We start from the raw sequence: 14,775 nt of genomic DNA, 5'->3' as shown, positions 1-14,775 counted from the left end.
ATTCCTTGGCTATCTGGACATTTGGGGGTTGGACTCGATGATCTCTGGAGGTCCCTTCCAACCCCTACAATTCTGTGATTCTGTGATTTCTTTAACTCACAATCAATCTCAGGTAGGAGAGCACCTGTAAATTGTGGTAGTAAATTGGCCCCTAAAGACCAGGGTGTTTTTTCACTCCTTGGTTCTCAAAAATGCTGCATGTTGGTGATTAACAGAATAAAAGTGCACAGTGATAGCGCCAGCCCCTACCCCCATTCACCTTTGAAAGACAGAGGTCTCTCTGTATGAAACATGACTGGTTTCAGTCCCCTAGCCACATTTTCCAGTGTCAAAGCTAGCCAGCTGGGCTGTTTATTTTAGGAAACAAATAGCTGTATCATTTGCACGCACCCTTATAGGCAGACACATGCTCTCCACTCACATTCTTCAAAAGAAGCGAAGGCAAGATGAAGAGCTCTTTGCCGTGGGTGATTTTGGCCATCTCCCTGGGGTTCGTCCTTGTGGCAGGTAGGTGAGAAACAAAATCCATGGAAAACTGAGCAGAAAGGGTCAGGGAGGTGCACTGTATGGTTTTTTTGTAATTTGGACAGTAAAAAAAAAAAAAAAAAAAAAAAAAATCAAACTCTAATGCCTGTTCAAGAAGTTTTGCTTCAGTGATGCTAAGACATCTCTGTCTTCCTCCACCACAGAGCAGTGTGATTCTAATTCCTGTCTTGAGCCTAAATTTGCAGCTAGTCAGCAGTCTTTTTATAATTAGCCATTCTTAATCATATTTCTGAGCAACAAACCACAGAAATACATGCTTGTTTCTATGCAATGCTAGGAAGCTTGCAAGACTTACCTGCAAGGTTTTACAGCTTCTAAAATCCGCTTGGTGCTCCCATCACGTGGCTGTGGCCAACTCATTTCTGATTGAAGTCATCTTCATTTATGCAGTTGATCAGTTTAAAGAGAACTACTCCAGCAGCATGCCTGTGTTCCCCCAGCCTTTGGAAGAGGGCAACTTACAGCAATCCAGGCAGGTCCTTGAAAAGCCCTGCTTCCTATGACATGTGTTATAACTGCATGGTAGTAAGATGTTAATAACACAGCTACAGCAGTAATGATTGTACTACTTAGATCCTTTTTTTTTTTTTTTTGTCCAACTGAGCCTCTTTGTGCTTTAACGAAGCAGCTTCTTCCACATACAGCAGTTTGAACAGATTTTTAGAATTAATTTGCTTTTTCAAAATGCAGCTGCTAGACTTTGTGTATCATCCTGTGTGCATCACAGCATACTGCAGGACATTTCAAAAGATGAGAGTTTTTAATCAAAATCTCTGCATAAGTATTTATGAGGGAGGGAACATCAGACTGCAGGAAGCCATGCACTAGAAGATCCAACTTGCAAACATTTAGAAAAAGGAATTTTTGCCTTTATCTGTCTTTTCGCCAAAGTGATTTTACTAGGCAATTAATGGAATCATTGCTGATAAGCCTAAAGGAATCTTATTTGCAGCTTTATAATTTTACTTTAAAAATATAGAGCACCTTTAACTTTTATGCTCACTGAATCTAGTGTTAATACAGAAGAAAATAAATCCAGTGCAATGTTTTTAGACTACAGCCTAAAAAAAAAATCTTTGTATAATTATAAAAATACATTTGTTAATAGCATTTTATGATTAAGATAAATTAAAGCATACTCCCAAAAGGTTTGGGACAATTCCTAAAGTCAATAGGATCTGACAAATGCTGAGTTTAGATTAAGATCTGAGAAGAACTGTACACCACGCTGTGTTGTGTCAGACACCTGAAGATCTATGTGAAGGACAAGGAACTAGAGACTTTCTATAAGAAGAAAGAAAGAACAAAACACAAAGAAGCAAAAGGCCCCCTCCCACTTTAGAGAGAAGTGTTCCAGTAGTGTTAGCAGAAAGGAAACATACAAAGCAATAGAGAATGGAAGATGTACAAAGCCAGATAACTACCATTAAATTGTGAATAATTATCATCTGTGTCACATATTATGGATTTCTCCATCAGTGGTGGCACGGTGCAATCAGAGTTGAGCTTGGACTTAATGTTCTGCATGCCTTGCAATTGGTATTCGTAGAGATAACCAACTGGGTTAGGTACAACACAGAAAAAGCCAGCCCTTGCTATAAAAGGACTAAACAGACACATGCATGTATTGGGACAAAGAAACCCCTGAGAGCAGTAGCAAATACAGAGGGATGTGAAAATGACCATCTGAGAAGGGTGTGACTGAGCGCATATATAAAAGCGAGGCCATTTTTTCAATACCTGGAGATATCAGAGGCTGCTGGGGAAAAACAGATAGGAGAAAACAAGTTATTTCAAATCCATTTGCCTGCTTGTTAAGGAAGAAGGCATTGCATGCCAAGAGGAGCAGTCATAAAGCCTCTGGGCGACATATGGGAAGTTTGGCCATGTTGCTTTGACTGAGTTTCGTATTGAATAAATTGCTAAGAGTACGGGAAACAAACATACCCAGGCTGGCTCTTTTCTATCTGAGTCAGCTCCACAGCTGCCAAATGCAACTTCATTAGAAACTGAAGGTCAGAAAGTCAGGACTGGAGTTTTCTGTATAAACCAGGGTATTATAAGGGCTACTTGACTTCCAAGGTCACTTCATCAGGCTGCCTTCCTGCTGCATCCTCCAGTGCTTTTTGGCATTGGCTCCCAGAGGAATACAGAGGACAACACAGTGAAGAAAAATTGACATACGCTGTGATGACATGGTCACAGATGTTTAGAGAGTCAGATCCCAACTAGGGTTTGCACAGCTAAAACAGACCTGGTACACGATACTGAAATTGGGTAAACTCCTAGCAGAGGCAATTGTGAAAATTGGAGTTTGGCTTCCTATAGCTGGAGGCATGCATTTCATGACAGATCCCTTTTGCTTTGCCTCCATTGTCAGAAAAGCAGTGGTCAGCTTTCCTATTTCCTCCCTGGCACTCCCATCCCTTCTACATATAGAAGCAGATTGTTGGCTGAACAGAGAACTTTTTTGTCAATAGGCTTTTTGTTGTGACCTTGACTTTACACTTTAAAAATCCTATCCTATCTGAGGTCCTCATCACTTTGCTTTGTGACAGAGTTGCAAAGTTTTCCTGTTTTGACCTGAGATTGCATATCCTGTGCTTGCAGGTTATGAATGGAATGATGATGGTGAGGAGCGTGTGCTGGTTAATAACAAGTGTAAGTGCGTAACAGTGACCTCAAAGTTCGTCCCCTCCAAAGACAATCCTGAGGAAGAAGTCCTGGAGAGAAACATACGTATCATGTAAGTGGCAGACAAGTCTTACATGGAGGTGGTGAGCAGGAGAATGTGTGTTGCAAGAGTTTTCTTCTGTTTGCATTTTTTCAGATGTCCCATTGTTTTTCCCATGGGCTGCTTACTATGCCACTCTGCAGTAACTCCTTTTGCTCCCATCTGAGGCTTAATCACCTCACGTGCAACTATGTGGTGCTTATTCCTTCAGCTGCAAGAAGGATCTCGATCTTTTAAGGGGCCAAGTAGCAGCTTCACAAAATAAGCTGTGGATGTAGAATAACATTTATACAGTTCACCTAATCCGAAACAAAATCGGGCCAGTGACACTGCAATTTCCTTTTCAGATTTGATTTGTGTTAACAAGCCTGTAGTTTTGTAGCCTGGAAAAACTAATTAATGACAAAACTACTACCAGGAAAGGTCAGCTCTATGAGGCAGATCTCAGACCAGGAGTAAGACTTTGTCCTCTTCATTCACATAAACCTGACAGAGGTATCTCTCTTGGAAATGGAATGGACAATTCAGGCTCAGAGAACTCAGAACAGGAGAAATAATAATTAAATACCTCTGTCAAAGTCTCACAGGACTCTGCCAGCTCAGATTTTAAGAAAATAGGCACTGACACCTTGAAAGCATCATTAGTGAAAGGAAACACTTTCAGAAATTGCTGCATTACTCTTAGGGAGAGTATAACAGCCTCCAAAGCTGCCTGAAAATCAGGTTAAAACAACATTTTGCCTTCAGGGGGTGCAGAAAGGCCAAGACTTCTTTCTGGAGAAGAGTCAGAAAGGAAATAACCCAAACAAGATGAGAGTTGAGAAGTCATCAAAGCAGAATAGTCCCCTGTATAACAAGTAGTTTTCACAGGAGCAATTCTCTTTCCTCCATTCCAGTGTCCCACTCAAGAGCCGACAGAATATCTCTGATCCCACATCCCCACTAAGAACCAATTTTGTCTACCGCATGACTGAACTGTAAGTATTTCTCTTTGCTAAATTAATTTCCTAACACCCTATCCTCCAGCACTGCACACAGTGGCTCACAAACATCTTGAAGGATAGCTGATAATCTGAAGGAGCATCACAGAGGAAAGTTTTCCTTTTAGAGCCTTGTTTGTGTATTCCATTGTAAGTCAAGAAATTGTTACATCTGTGATTAAAAATAAAAGCGTTGCATTTCCAGGTAAAGTCTCATGCTGACCCATTTCCTTCTTGAAAATCTTAAATATCAAGAAATTACACAGTTCATCTTTAATCCTCCTTTTTATAGGCCAGTTTGGTGAATTGCAGTTTGATACACCGAAAACATCAGGCTGGGAGTTGCTCCAAAGAATGCATGGCTTGGAAAGGCCACAGTACTCAGCTAACTACAGCTGTCAAATTAGAGAGAAAGACTACAGTTTTGTCAGAGGTGTCTTAATCACAGCTCTGAATAATACTTCTATTCCTTATCTCTTCCAGCTGCAAAAAATGTGATCCCATAGAAATTGAGCTGGGAGGAGAGACATACCAGGCCCAGCAGAGCACCTCCTGCAACGAGCCAGAAACCTGCTACACCTACGACAGGGACAAGTGCTACACCACAACCATCCCATTTGTCTACCATGGGGAAACAAAGCAAATTCAAGCAGCGCTGACACCAACATCCTGCTATGCCGACTAGCTCAATCCATTGCTATCCTAACACCTCGTTTCACTCTGTTTTCCTACCACCAGACCATGTTTAGCACTGTAGTACCTGGATGACAGCGTATAAAATATCAGCTCCCAGAATAATGCAAGCTTGCTTCATGTCATTTTTCAATATCAAGAACATATCATCCCTAACTTGTTGGTTGTCAGATTCTCTTCTCCCTGTCCTGATACGAGCAGATATTGCAATATCATTATGTCTTAAGACTTTATCATCAGATAGATAAACCAGACCCCTCAAGCAGCTATAATTCACTAAATCCTCTGAAATCAAGAGAAAAAGCTAGTTAACAACAAAGAATGTTTTCTGACCATCTTCCATCAGTCTGATTAAGACTGCCATGGACATCAGCAGAAATGTCCAAAATGTCCATCTATTTTGGTTGCTTCCTGAACAATGTAATGCAAACCTCTGTGCAACCATTACACAAGACACTTCCATTAATTTAGAGTAGTTTATGTCATTATTAAAATCTATTGTACAATCATCTTTGAGAGAAAAATAAGGCATGAGACTGAATTCAGATTTCAACCTTTTTTTTTTCCCTTTTGTAATTGAGCATTCTATATCCTCCCAGTGCTATGGCTATTGTAAGCTTACAGTCTTCACTTAGATACAGAAAGTAGGTGCCAAGATCCCGGCTCTTTCAGCAATACTAAACCATACGTACATTTTTTCTCATTTCCCACACTTACTCACTGACAGTGATGTGTTCTCAGTTCAATTGAGGTTGAACACAATCAAGCTGGCTTGAATTTGTTGTTCCTTGTTTTGCATTTAGAGCTGCAAAAAAAAAAAAAAATCCTATGAAGCTGCCTCACTTGCAAGAGCAGGGGCCCCAGTTAGAGATTCCTTCCCTTTTCTACAACTGTCTTTTTTTCTGTTCATATAAGAAACCTCCACCAAATAAAGGAGCTGATTCTGTATTGTCCATTGCATTTAAATGCATTACATCTGATATTGCCCATAGACATAATATATGTGAGTGTGTAAGGTGCCTGTTGTTGTATTTGGGATGGTTAACATGTTCCTCAGTGTTGGCAGAAGTTGATTGCAAAGTCTTAGGCTGTTCTGAAAAGCCCTTCTGTGGCTGCACACATTATTGCAATAACAAAACAACAACAAAAAAATCATAGTTTTAGCTTTGTTAATTCAACATTAAATAAACTTCTTTCTGCAGCAGTCTGTTACATTCCAGTGGTGTTCATAAGAAAAAGCCAAGTCTATAATTATATTATTGCCTACTTCACAAGAAACTCTCCCCCAGCAACTGCTTTACTTTCAGATGAAGGCTCCTGAAATACTGAGAATGAAATATTACAATGCACTTGATGAACCTATGACAGATAGAGGTTGAACTGATTTATTATTTTAGCATCAGCTCTGCATAAAAGTGCAGCTTCAAGGCACCCTGATTCTGTGCAGGACTGGGATTTAGAAATCCAAATAACACCCAAAATCCCCCTAAACATTACGATCTGCAGGTGAGAATTTCCCTGCGCTGTGGTAAAATCTACCATTTGGGTATACTGGGGGCTCCTCAACTCAATTTGTATGGAAGATAGCTTTCCTAAAGATAAAGTAATCTTATAGAGGCCTAGTTCTGGAAGGCAAAAGAGGAAATTGGACTGAGGTATAAATTAACAATACACCATAGCTAAGTAAAATGAACTTGGAAAAATATCAGCGTTCCCCCTCCTTCCTGCAAAAGACAGCCAATTCAAAGAAATAAGAAACTGAGACAAAAAAATTCTGCAGTGTACTGACATGGCTATCTAGAAGAATATATTGATTAGGTACTCAGCTTGTTGAAATTTGTCTCACAAAAATGTTGATCTTGAAAGTTCTGAAGCAGACGTTTCCCAACTGAGTGGGGTAGATGGTCACTAGAGCAGGTTGGTTTGGGAGACAAAATTCAGCTCTGGGCCTTGCTGCAGACTGCCTGCGACTGTGTTGGATACAACTTGGGCTCAGATACAGCAACGATCACATTGAGTAAGTGAATGGGGACTCCTATTTAACTGCTACAATAGTTGGCAGATGAACAGGCATCAGCTGAAGCCTCAGTTGCTAGAGCTCTGAGTCCCTAAGCTTCATCTGATCTATAAGGTGCCACACACAACGGAAAGCCTGTAGTATGGAACCTTTCTCATTGGTATCCATCCAGCAAGTGACTCAGCTTGTACATCCAATGCTGAAAAATCATCTAAAATATGAAACCCCTCATATAAAATATGAGATGCCAACACCTTCTCCTTTGCAGAACTTAATTCATCTCTAAAACAGGTCTAAATCTGCAATTCATTTTCACAGTGATGCTGGTAATATAGATTGAAGCAGTAAGTACAATGTGGATGCTTAAAAAGTGGTAAGCTGACTGTAGTCCAGGACTTTTAAGTCAGTATGTTACAGCACGAGTGCCTTTCAGCCAACCTAAGAACAGCTAAGACATCTAAATGGCTTATGCCAACTATTTGATCTTCAAACTACTTCTCTACTTCAGAAAAAAAAAACCCTCAAAACTATCTTTATGCTTACTCTAATGTAAGAATATTTAAGGAACAGCTCAGCTACTAGCTTCTGTTCATTTAAAGAGAATTTAGAAATCTGTGTTAATAGTAGTGGAAGAAGCTTCTCTCATCTTATCTCTTTGGTCATCACTTCTCAAAAGTTTTGAACATCTTCTCTTGAGTTCCACTATAATTTCTCCCAGCCAGCATTTTCAGAAGGAACTGAAAGAAAAAGATTAAACATGCGATTAACAGACTCAAATAATAGATGTTAGAGAGCAATTGAAGAAAGAGCCAAAGACAACACCAAAAGGGTCAACAAGCCGGTGCACACAATGTTCACAGTTGCAAATATTGCAAATATGACGTGAAACCAAACTCAGTGCACTCCTTTCATTGGCCCCCAGAGAAAGAAACCTTTTTCCTGTTTACTTGCTGCCATCATGGTACTGTGTCCTGCTATAGTGGTCCCAGCACCACTTTCAAATTCCCCTGATGATCTGTGCCCCTGGATGCATTATGACGCTGCAGTGTCTGTGAGTACAACAGTCCCACCCCCTCCATAATCTCCAGCACACAGGAGAGAGGGGAACCAGAGGTCCCAGATCTAGGTAACTTTATAGCCAAGACCTTGGGATGACACAGCATTAGCCACAAGCACGATGAAATGGAGGCACAGACAACAAACACCCTTAGCAGATTCTCTTGACTCACCTGAGGCTTTCGGTAGCCCTTTCTTTCCAGGAACTCGTTAAAGGCCTGCGTACTGTAGAGCTGTGCGACTTCTATCCCCTAAATCAATTTCCAGAGTAGATGAAAAAACATTCAAAATTCATTTTTACGTACAGGTTCCACATTCCTAAATAAACTACATGGTGCGTATCTGTCCAGATGTTGTAACTAATCTACCAACAACTGCAGCGTTCTAATTCAGATTTAATTTGTACTTTTGAAAGAAATAAGGTTGCTTAATGAGCTTGCAGTCTTTTGCAAATTATGATCTACAACCCTGTAAAGCTGATACCCCATGCTAGACAAAGTCACTTCTCCCCATCATTTTTTGCTAAGGAAAGAAAGGAGAGTCACTACTATGAAAGTAATCACACCTCCCATCAATAGTATGCAGTGTAATTCCAGGAGGAGGTGGACAAAATTAGCTGGACTTCTATTCTTGGCTTTTATTTTTAGGCAAAATTAACACAACCAAGACCTTTGTCTTGATGTTCTCCTGCACGCAGTTATTCCCAGGCACCCACTTCGCAAAACTTTCTCCTCTGTTTTATAGGCAGCCCCCTTGCACGGGCACGGTTTTCGTCGTGAGCGACTCAGCTTTACCTTTGGAAGGAGCGCCCCCTACAGCACGAACAACGTCCTGCTTCCCTTTTGTGCACACAGCACAAGCACGGAGATAATTTTATAAAGATGAAAATAAACCTAGATCTAAGATAAACCCATCAGTTGAAAAATAAGCCTGCCTGTTCTTTCAACTCAGCCAACACATAAAAACATTGAAGTACAATGCTAGCAACCTTTATTTCTCACCACTCCTTAAAGTAATTTGGGTAGGCACAGTACCACAGCTGAATCCAGCTCCTTTCTAAAGGCAGTTATTTTAGTATTGCAAAACAAAGTTAAAAACACCCTAAATCGTTCTAAAATACTAATTGCTGGCTTTCAGCATGTGAGTGCTTTTTGGCCACAAATACTATTAAGTGCATTATAAGAACTAGACTTAATTTACTTCAACTAAGTCTTGACTTGTAACTGTGTGTCTTCTAGAGCTATTGCTCATGTGAGTGCCATGAAATCACAACCTAACTATATTGACTGAGCCTGTTTGAACCATGGCTATCTCTGCTTGGATGACATGGTCACTTCTATACTTGTTCGCAGCTGTCAGGCACAACACAGTACAGAGATGCTCCCATCATAACATAAGCTCTTCCATAGCTATGTCAAAAGATAGATGTTAGTTTTACATTCATGCTACCTTTCCACTCAAATGGTGCTTCGCATTCCACTTTTTTCCCCCTTTCCACTCCCACAGGAGCAAACAAGCTGCTATTGGGTGTCTCTAGTCTCAAGCCATCTGAACATCAATTGTTTATTTAAGATATAAACATTATTTAATAATTTAAAATTATTTATTAATTTTCATTGCGTGGAAAACCTGGGAAGGAGGTCTGTGAGGCTTACACTTTGGGAATCAGAGGCTGAATAAATGCTTTTTTTGTTTCAAAACAGAATTCATGGACTAAGAGATTATAGAAATACTAGTGTTCAGATTATCCCAAAACTGGCCTAACTTTGACCACTTACCTAAAATTGCTTAGCAGATCTTTTCTATAAAATCCTCAAGTTCTTACCTCAGCTGCTTATAGCCTTTTTCTAGGTATTCAGTGATTAAAATAAAGGACAGCAAGAAATGCAGTTAACAGGAAAGATGGGGACTTTATAGTCATGGTCCAATGCTTCAGTGTCCTCCAGTTGTTTCCACCTTCACCACTTTCCCTGCACTCCTACATCAATGCCACAAGCATACTCTGGACCAAGAAATTTAAGAGACTCCGAACACCTAACAAACTGCATTTGAGGTATGTCAGACATAGTGTACCAGACTTCATCCTAAAGTCACACAACACTGATCCAGATTTTCCATTTATTTAACTGGCTTTGGATACAAGTAAAACTGCTGGGAATTCTCTATAGTTTGACCAGCAAAAAGACTGTATAGCTATACCTTAAATAGTACTCTTCGGTCTCATTCTCCTATTTTATTGCTCTGCTGCATGTAAAAAGTAACCATGACTAAAGAGTTCTTTTTTATGTGCACTGTTTCCCTAAGATAAGTACATAGAAAAGCACAAGTGCTTCAGAAAACCAGGCTCCTTCCTCAGCTCCAGCAGGTAACCTCAGCCAAACGTCATCCAGAACAGATAGACTTCAGTAAATATGAATGTGGGCTCTTTTACCTTAACCTGACATGGCAGGCACCCTAGTTGATGAGAACTCCTGACAGCAATCTTGGGAGGTGAAGCCTCTTGGCTTTTTGACTGCTCTGGTTGTACACAGAGTTTCACTGCACAGAAAGGTGTAGGGAGGGTGACCTCCCTTCCAAGGCTGATGCTGAACAAACTTTTGAGTGCATCTTCATCAATATTCCAGTTCCCTCCTCCCTAGAAGAGCAGCATAATGAAAAATCTCAGAGCAGGAAAAAAAAAAAAAAAAAGCAACATAATCTTACTACTTTTTTGTTCCACATATTTCCTTCCTAAAACCTCAACTTCCAGTACAACTAAACCCTGGTCAGGTGCTTGCATTTGCACCACAGCGATGATCATAGAACACCCCAAATTGTAAGGGACCCATAAGGCTCACAGAGTCCAACCCCTGGCTCCACAAAGGGCATCCAAAAGCGAGACCATATGACTGAGAGTGTGGTCCAGATGCTTCTTGAGCTCCAGCAGCTTGTGGCCATGACCACAGCCCTGAGGAGCCTGTTCCAGTGCCTGACTACCCTCTGGTGAAGAAACTTTTCCTGATATCCAACCAGAACTCCCCTTAGGCAGCTTCATGCTGTTTCCTTGGGTCCCACCACTGTTGGCAGAGACCAGCGCCTGCCCCTGTGAGGAAGCTGTAGGCCCCTCGGTCTCCCCTTCTCTGGGAAGAACAAACCAGGAGACCTCACCCACTCCTCATATATCTTCCCTAGATCTTTCACCATCTTTGTAGCCCTGCTTTGAACACTCTCTAGTAGTTTTATGTTCTTTTTGTACTACGCCACCCAAAACTGCACACAGTGCTCAGTGAGGCCACACTAGTGCAGTGTTGGAGCTAATAAATGAAGTACACATTTCAGATAAATGAGAACTGCTCCCAGGTGAGGTAGTCAAATAGCAACTTGAACATAGGTGGATTCCCTAGAAAACCTTTCTGAAGCAAGTTTACTCTGCAGTGATTTTGTACCGTGATATTTACTTTCTTCACATTTCAGTGGGCTGAGCCCTCTCAGTCACAACACAGAGCTATGTTTCTGACTTTGACTACTGGATTCATGTACCCAAAGCCATGTTTTCACTTCTCAGACCTATAGACATTTGTCCTAAACAAAGTAATTAGATTTTCAAAATGAAAGAACAGACAGTAGCAGTTTTATTTTACTTACCAAAGACATAACCCAATCACAAAAATGCTTGGTTATTTGCTTTACATATTTGCCAAGTGGAGCTGGGTCACACTGTGTGGCCTCTTTTTCTCTTGCTGCTACCTTCTTCTTGGAAAGAGAAGCACTTGTTTTTTTTTGCCTTGAGACTCCTGGGTGCTGCAGGTTTTAAAGTAATAAAAGATGAAACGTCCCTTAATTAGCTACAACAGTAGTGACTACATAGTTGTTACTAGACAATAACCATATAACTATACGTCTTTGTATTAAAGATGGTGCAGTTAAGCACCAGATGTGGCATGGTTTTTGCCAGGAATAGTCTGAGCTATTTGAATTAATTGTAAATAACATCTTCATAAATATTAGGGTCACACCTGCTAGATCTAGCAAGACAATCAAGGTTTGGATGAGAAAAGTTGGGAAATAGCCTGCCATTTTTGAAATAGAAAATTCTTAAAAGTGAAGGCTTAGATATACATGTTTCTCATCATTATGCCTTTTGTTTTTTAGAAAATCTGGGAAGGAGATATGTGAGGTTTATTCTTTGAGAGTCAGAATAGTGTTTAATTGCTGAAAGGGCCTAGGGACAAAACGAGAGTGATTATATTTTGCCTAAGATGGTTCAGATTGTGAAATTAACCAGCAGCAGGAAGCTGACTCCTCATGGCTTTGTAACACCCAGAAGTAATCATGACTTCTTTCTGAACAGGTTGTGAGATATCAATTAATTTATCACTAGTATCACTAAGGCAGTTGAAGGGACATAGCTTAATGAAAATCATCCCCATGACAGATTTTGGAAAGTGCTGGTTGAAGAGGTAAAATTTTAGAAAATGCTCATAGGAACACCAAGCCTTCGACAAAGATATAGACAGCAAGCAAATTAATTAAATCAGCACCAGCTGAGAGGGTTCACTGTACCCAGTTTGGCTTTGTATCATTCAAATTCTGATCAAACCTCCCCACAGAAACGAGTTTCTTTTTTCTCCACACATCTCACCTCAGATAAAGAACATTTGAGGAGCCTTTGTATTACTCTCCTCATCTTTTCCTGTACTCACCATGCCAGTATCTTGCAACTCATTACTTTCATTTGCTTGTCCTCCATTTGATCCTGCCCCTCTTGAAGAGTTTGGTTCTCCTGTTCACAGTGAGCCTTACTCTTAAATAAGATTTTGGGATTGAACACACCAGTGTCCTCATTGAAGAGCTGTAAGCCAAGAAAAAGGCATCTGTTAAAGAATACCTTATGGAACAAATTCCTTTTAGAGGCTGCGTGAAGGACTGTGCAACATGCAAATCTCTTCAAGTACACTAACAGTTAAGGCTGTTCATAGTCCAGAACCTTCAAGCTATAGACTTCTTTCCTAAGTTTCTAAAGCATTGATTGCAACATAGGCTGCTTGCCAGTTCTTGGAATAATGCTCCATTTCCAGTCCCTGTAATCTTCTATGGCAATCTGATGTACTACAAATCAGCTTTTATTTCCTCCTCTCAGTACAACTACTTATTTCATGACACCACTGCTCCAATAAGAACAGCTTGGGAGAGCACTGCTGTTGCCTGATCTTGAGAACAGAGACCCAACTCCCTTTTCCGAACTCAATTAATCAACCTTCCATCATCTTACTGCATCCAAGCCTTAGGGCAGCATATCCCCCTGGGGCAATCTAAATATACACTGAGATGCTTCACACCCAGGGGACCTCTTATATGTTATAGCATGAAGTCTGCCATTTCCAAAACAGACTGCTCACTCTCCTCTCCGTCCCTTTTGTGAAGTACTGGTAGTAAAAAATAATAATAACAATAATAATAACTTAAAAGAAAACAATTTTGTCTGTAGTTAATCACAGTCCTCTGCTTACAACATTCAAGTAACAAAATTCTGGAAATTCACTGTATAATCAATGAATATTAAGATGTTACAACTAAAAAATAAACAAGAGAGTTTAGCAAAGCAGATTATGATAACAAAAAGAGAATTGAGAGAAAGCTTACCTGTATCCTAGGCCCACTCACAAAACTGCAGCAGAGCAGATCTCCAGAAGAGATCCTTCCCCACTGGTAGCCAGCTCTTAAATAGGTCTAGGAGGGGTGCAGCCTGGCTCCACCCCTTCCTGCAGCACAGGTGAATTGCCTTCACCTGTGCTCCTCTGGCTGACTCATGGCTCACCTCAGGTGATCAATCAGAGGTTCAGGCCGTGACTCAGCAGTTCCCATACATGGAGATACTTTTTTCCAAACACAAATAGAGCACTGTAGAGCACATCTGATTCAGACAGCGCCCTATGCACACAACGTAATTCCTCCTGCTTTGCTGTTGAGGACTGAGGTGGGAAAGACAGACCTGTATTTTGCTGGACTTCTTGCTTTTGTTCCACGGAGCTGTGTATGAAGATTTTACTGTGCTGCTTTTTAGGATAATTGAGACAGGTCGCTTTTCACCATACACAACCATATTTTCACATGAAGGAGGGAAGCCATCTCTGAAGTCATCTAGGCCTTTTCTCAGGAATATCCAGTGCCGGCCATTAAGTGAGTTTGGGAACTCCAGTCTGCTTTCTTGGAAATTATGTGACATTTTTGCCCTTCTGTAAGCAAATGCATTAAGCAGAACTTAAATACCGGATTCTAATGAAAAGGAACGCAGTACATTTGAAGTAAAAATGGGTATTCAACTGAAAGCATGCTTATCCATGCTAGCTAGCACTTTGCTACTATTCAGCTTTAGAGAAAAGCTTATAAAACACAGACTTATTCTGCGCAAATAAACAACTGCCAAACATCAGAACTGTCCACACACAGAAATTCCTGGCTCTTCAAAAATTTGTAGGTAAAGAAAGTTCTGTGAAGTTAACAAGTTGTTTTAACCCTCATTTTATGCATATATACTGCTTCAAGAACATCAATATACTGTAAAGCTTAGTTTTGACTTTTCCCACAATTGCAATGTAAATTGTATTATAGCATGTATGTAGTCAAAATCACAGCCAATATAAGGTTTAGATAAAACAATTAAATTCAGACAGGATCCAAGCCAGCACTTTCTGACAGCAGACCCTTCCATCAAGCATTCATAGCTAAGTGTCCAGTCAAGATCGCCCTCATTCTTCTCAACAGCCTTA

General features: G+C 40.4%; 1 protein-coding gene across 1 annotated transcript; it reads left to right on the top strand.

Annotated features, from left to right (window-relative positions):
• The first annotated feature begins 405 nt into the window (after nt 1–405).
• JCHAIN (joining chain of multimeric IgA and IgM) lies at nt 406–6,157 on the top strand. Its single transcript, XM_042871390.1, has 4 exons — nt 406–507; nt 3,157–3,292; nt 4,177–4,257; nt 4,744–6,157. The coding sequence occupies exons 1-4, from the start codon at nt 447–449 to the stop codon at nt 4,943–4,945; spliced, it is 480 nt and encodes a 159-aa protein (XP_042727324.1). The 5' UTR covers nt 406–446; the 3' UTR covers nt 4,946–6,157.
• Nucleotides 6,158–14,775: the final 8,618 nt, after the last annotated feature.

This window comes from Lagopus leucura, unplaced genomic scaffold (genome assembly GCF_019238085.1).
Source record: "Lagopus leucura isolate 7727_CA_CO unplaced genomic scaffold, USGS_WTPT01 Super-Scaffold_100004, whole genome shotgun sequence".
Classification (NCBI taxonomy): Eukaryota; Metazoa; Chordata; class Aves; order Galliformes; family Phasianidae; genus Lagopus; species Lagopus leucura.
This window is presented reverse-complemented; position numbering and strand designations above follow the sequence as displayed.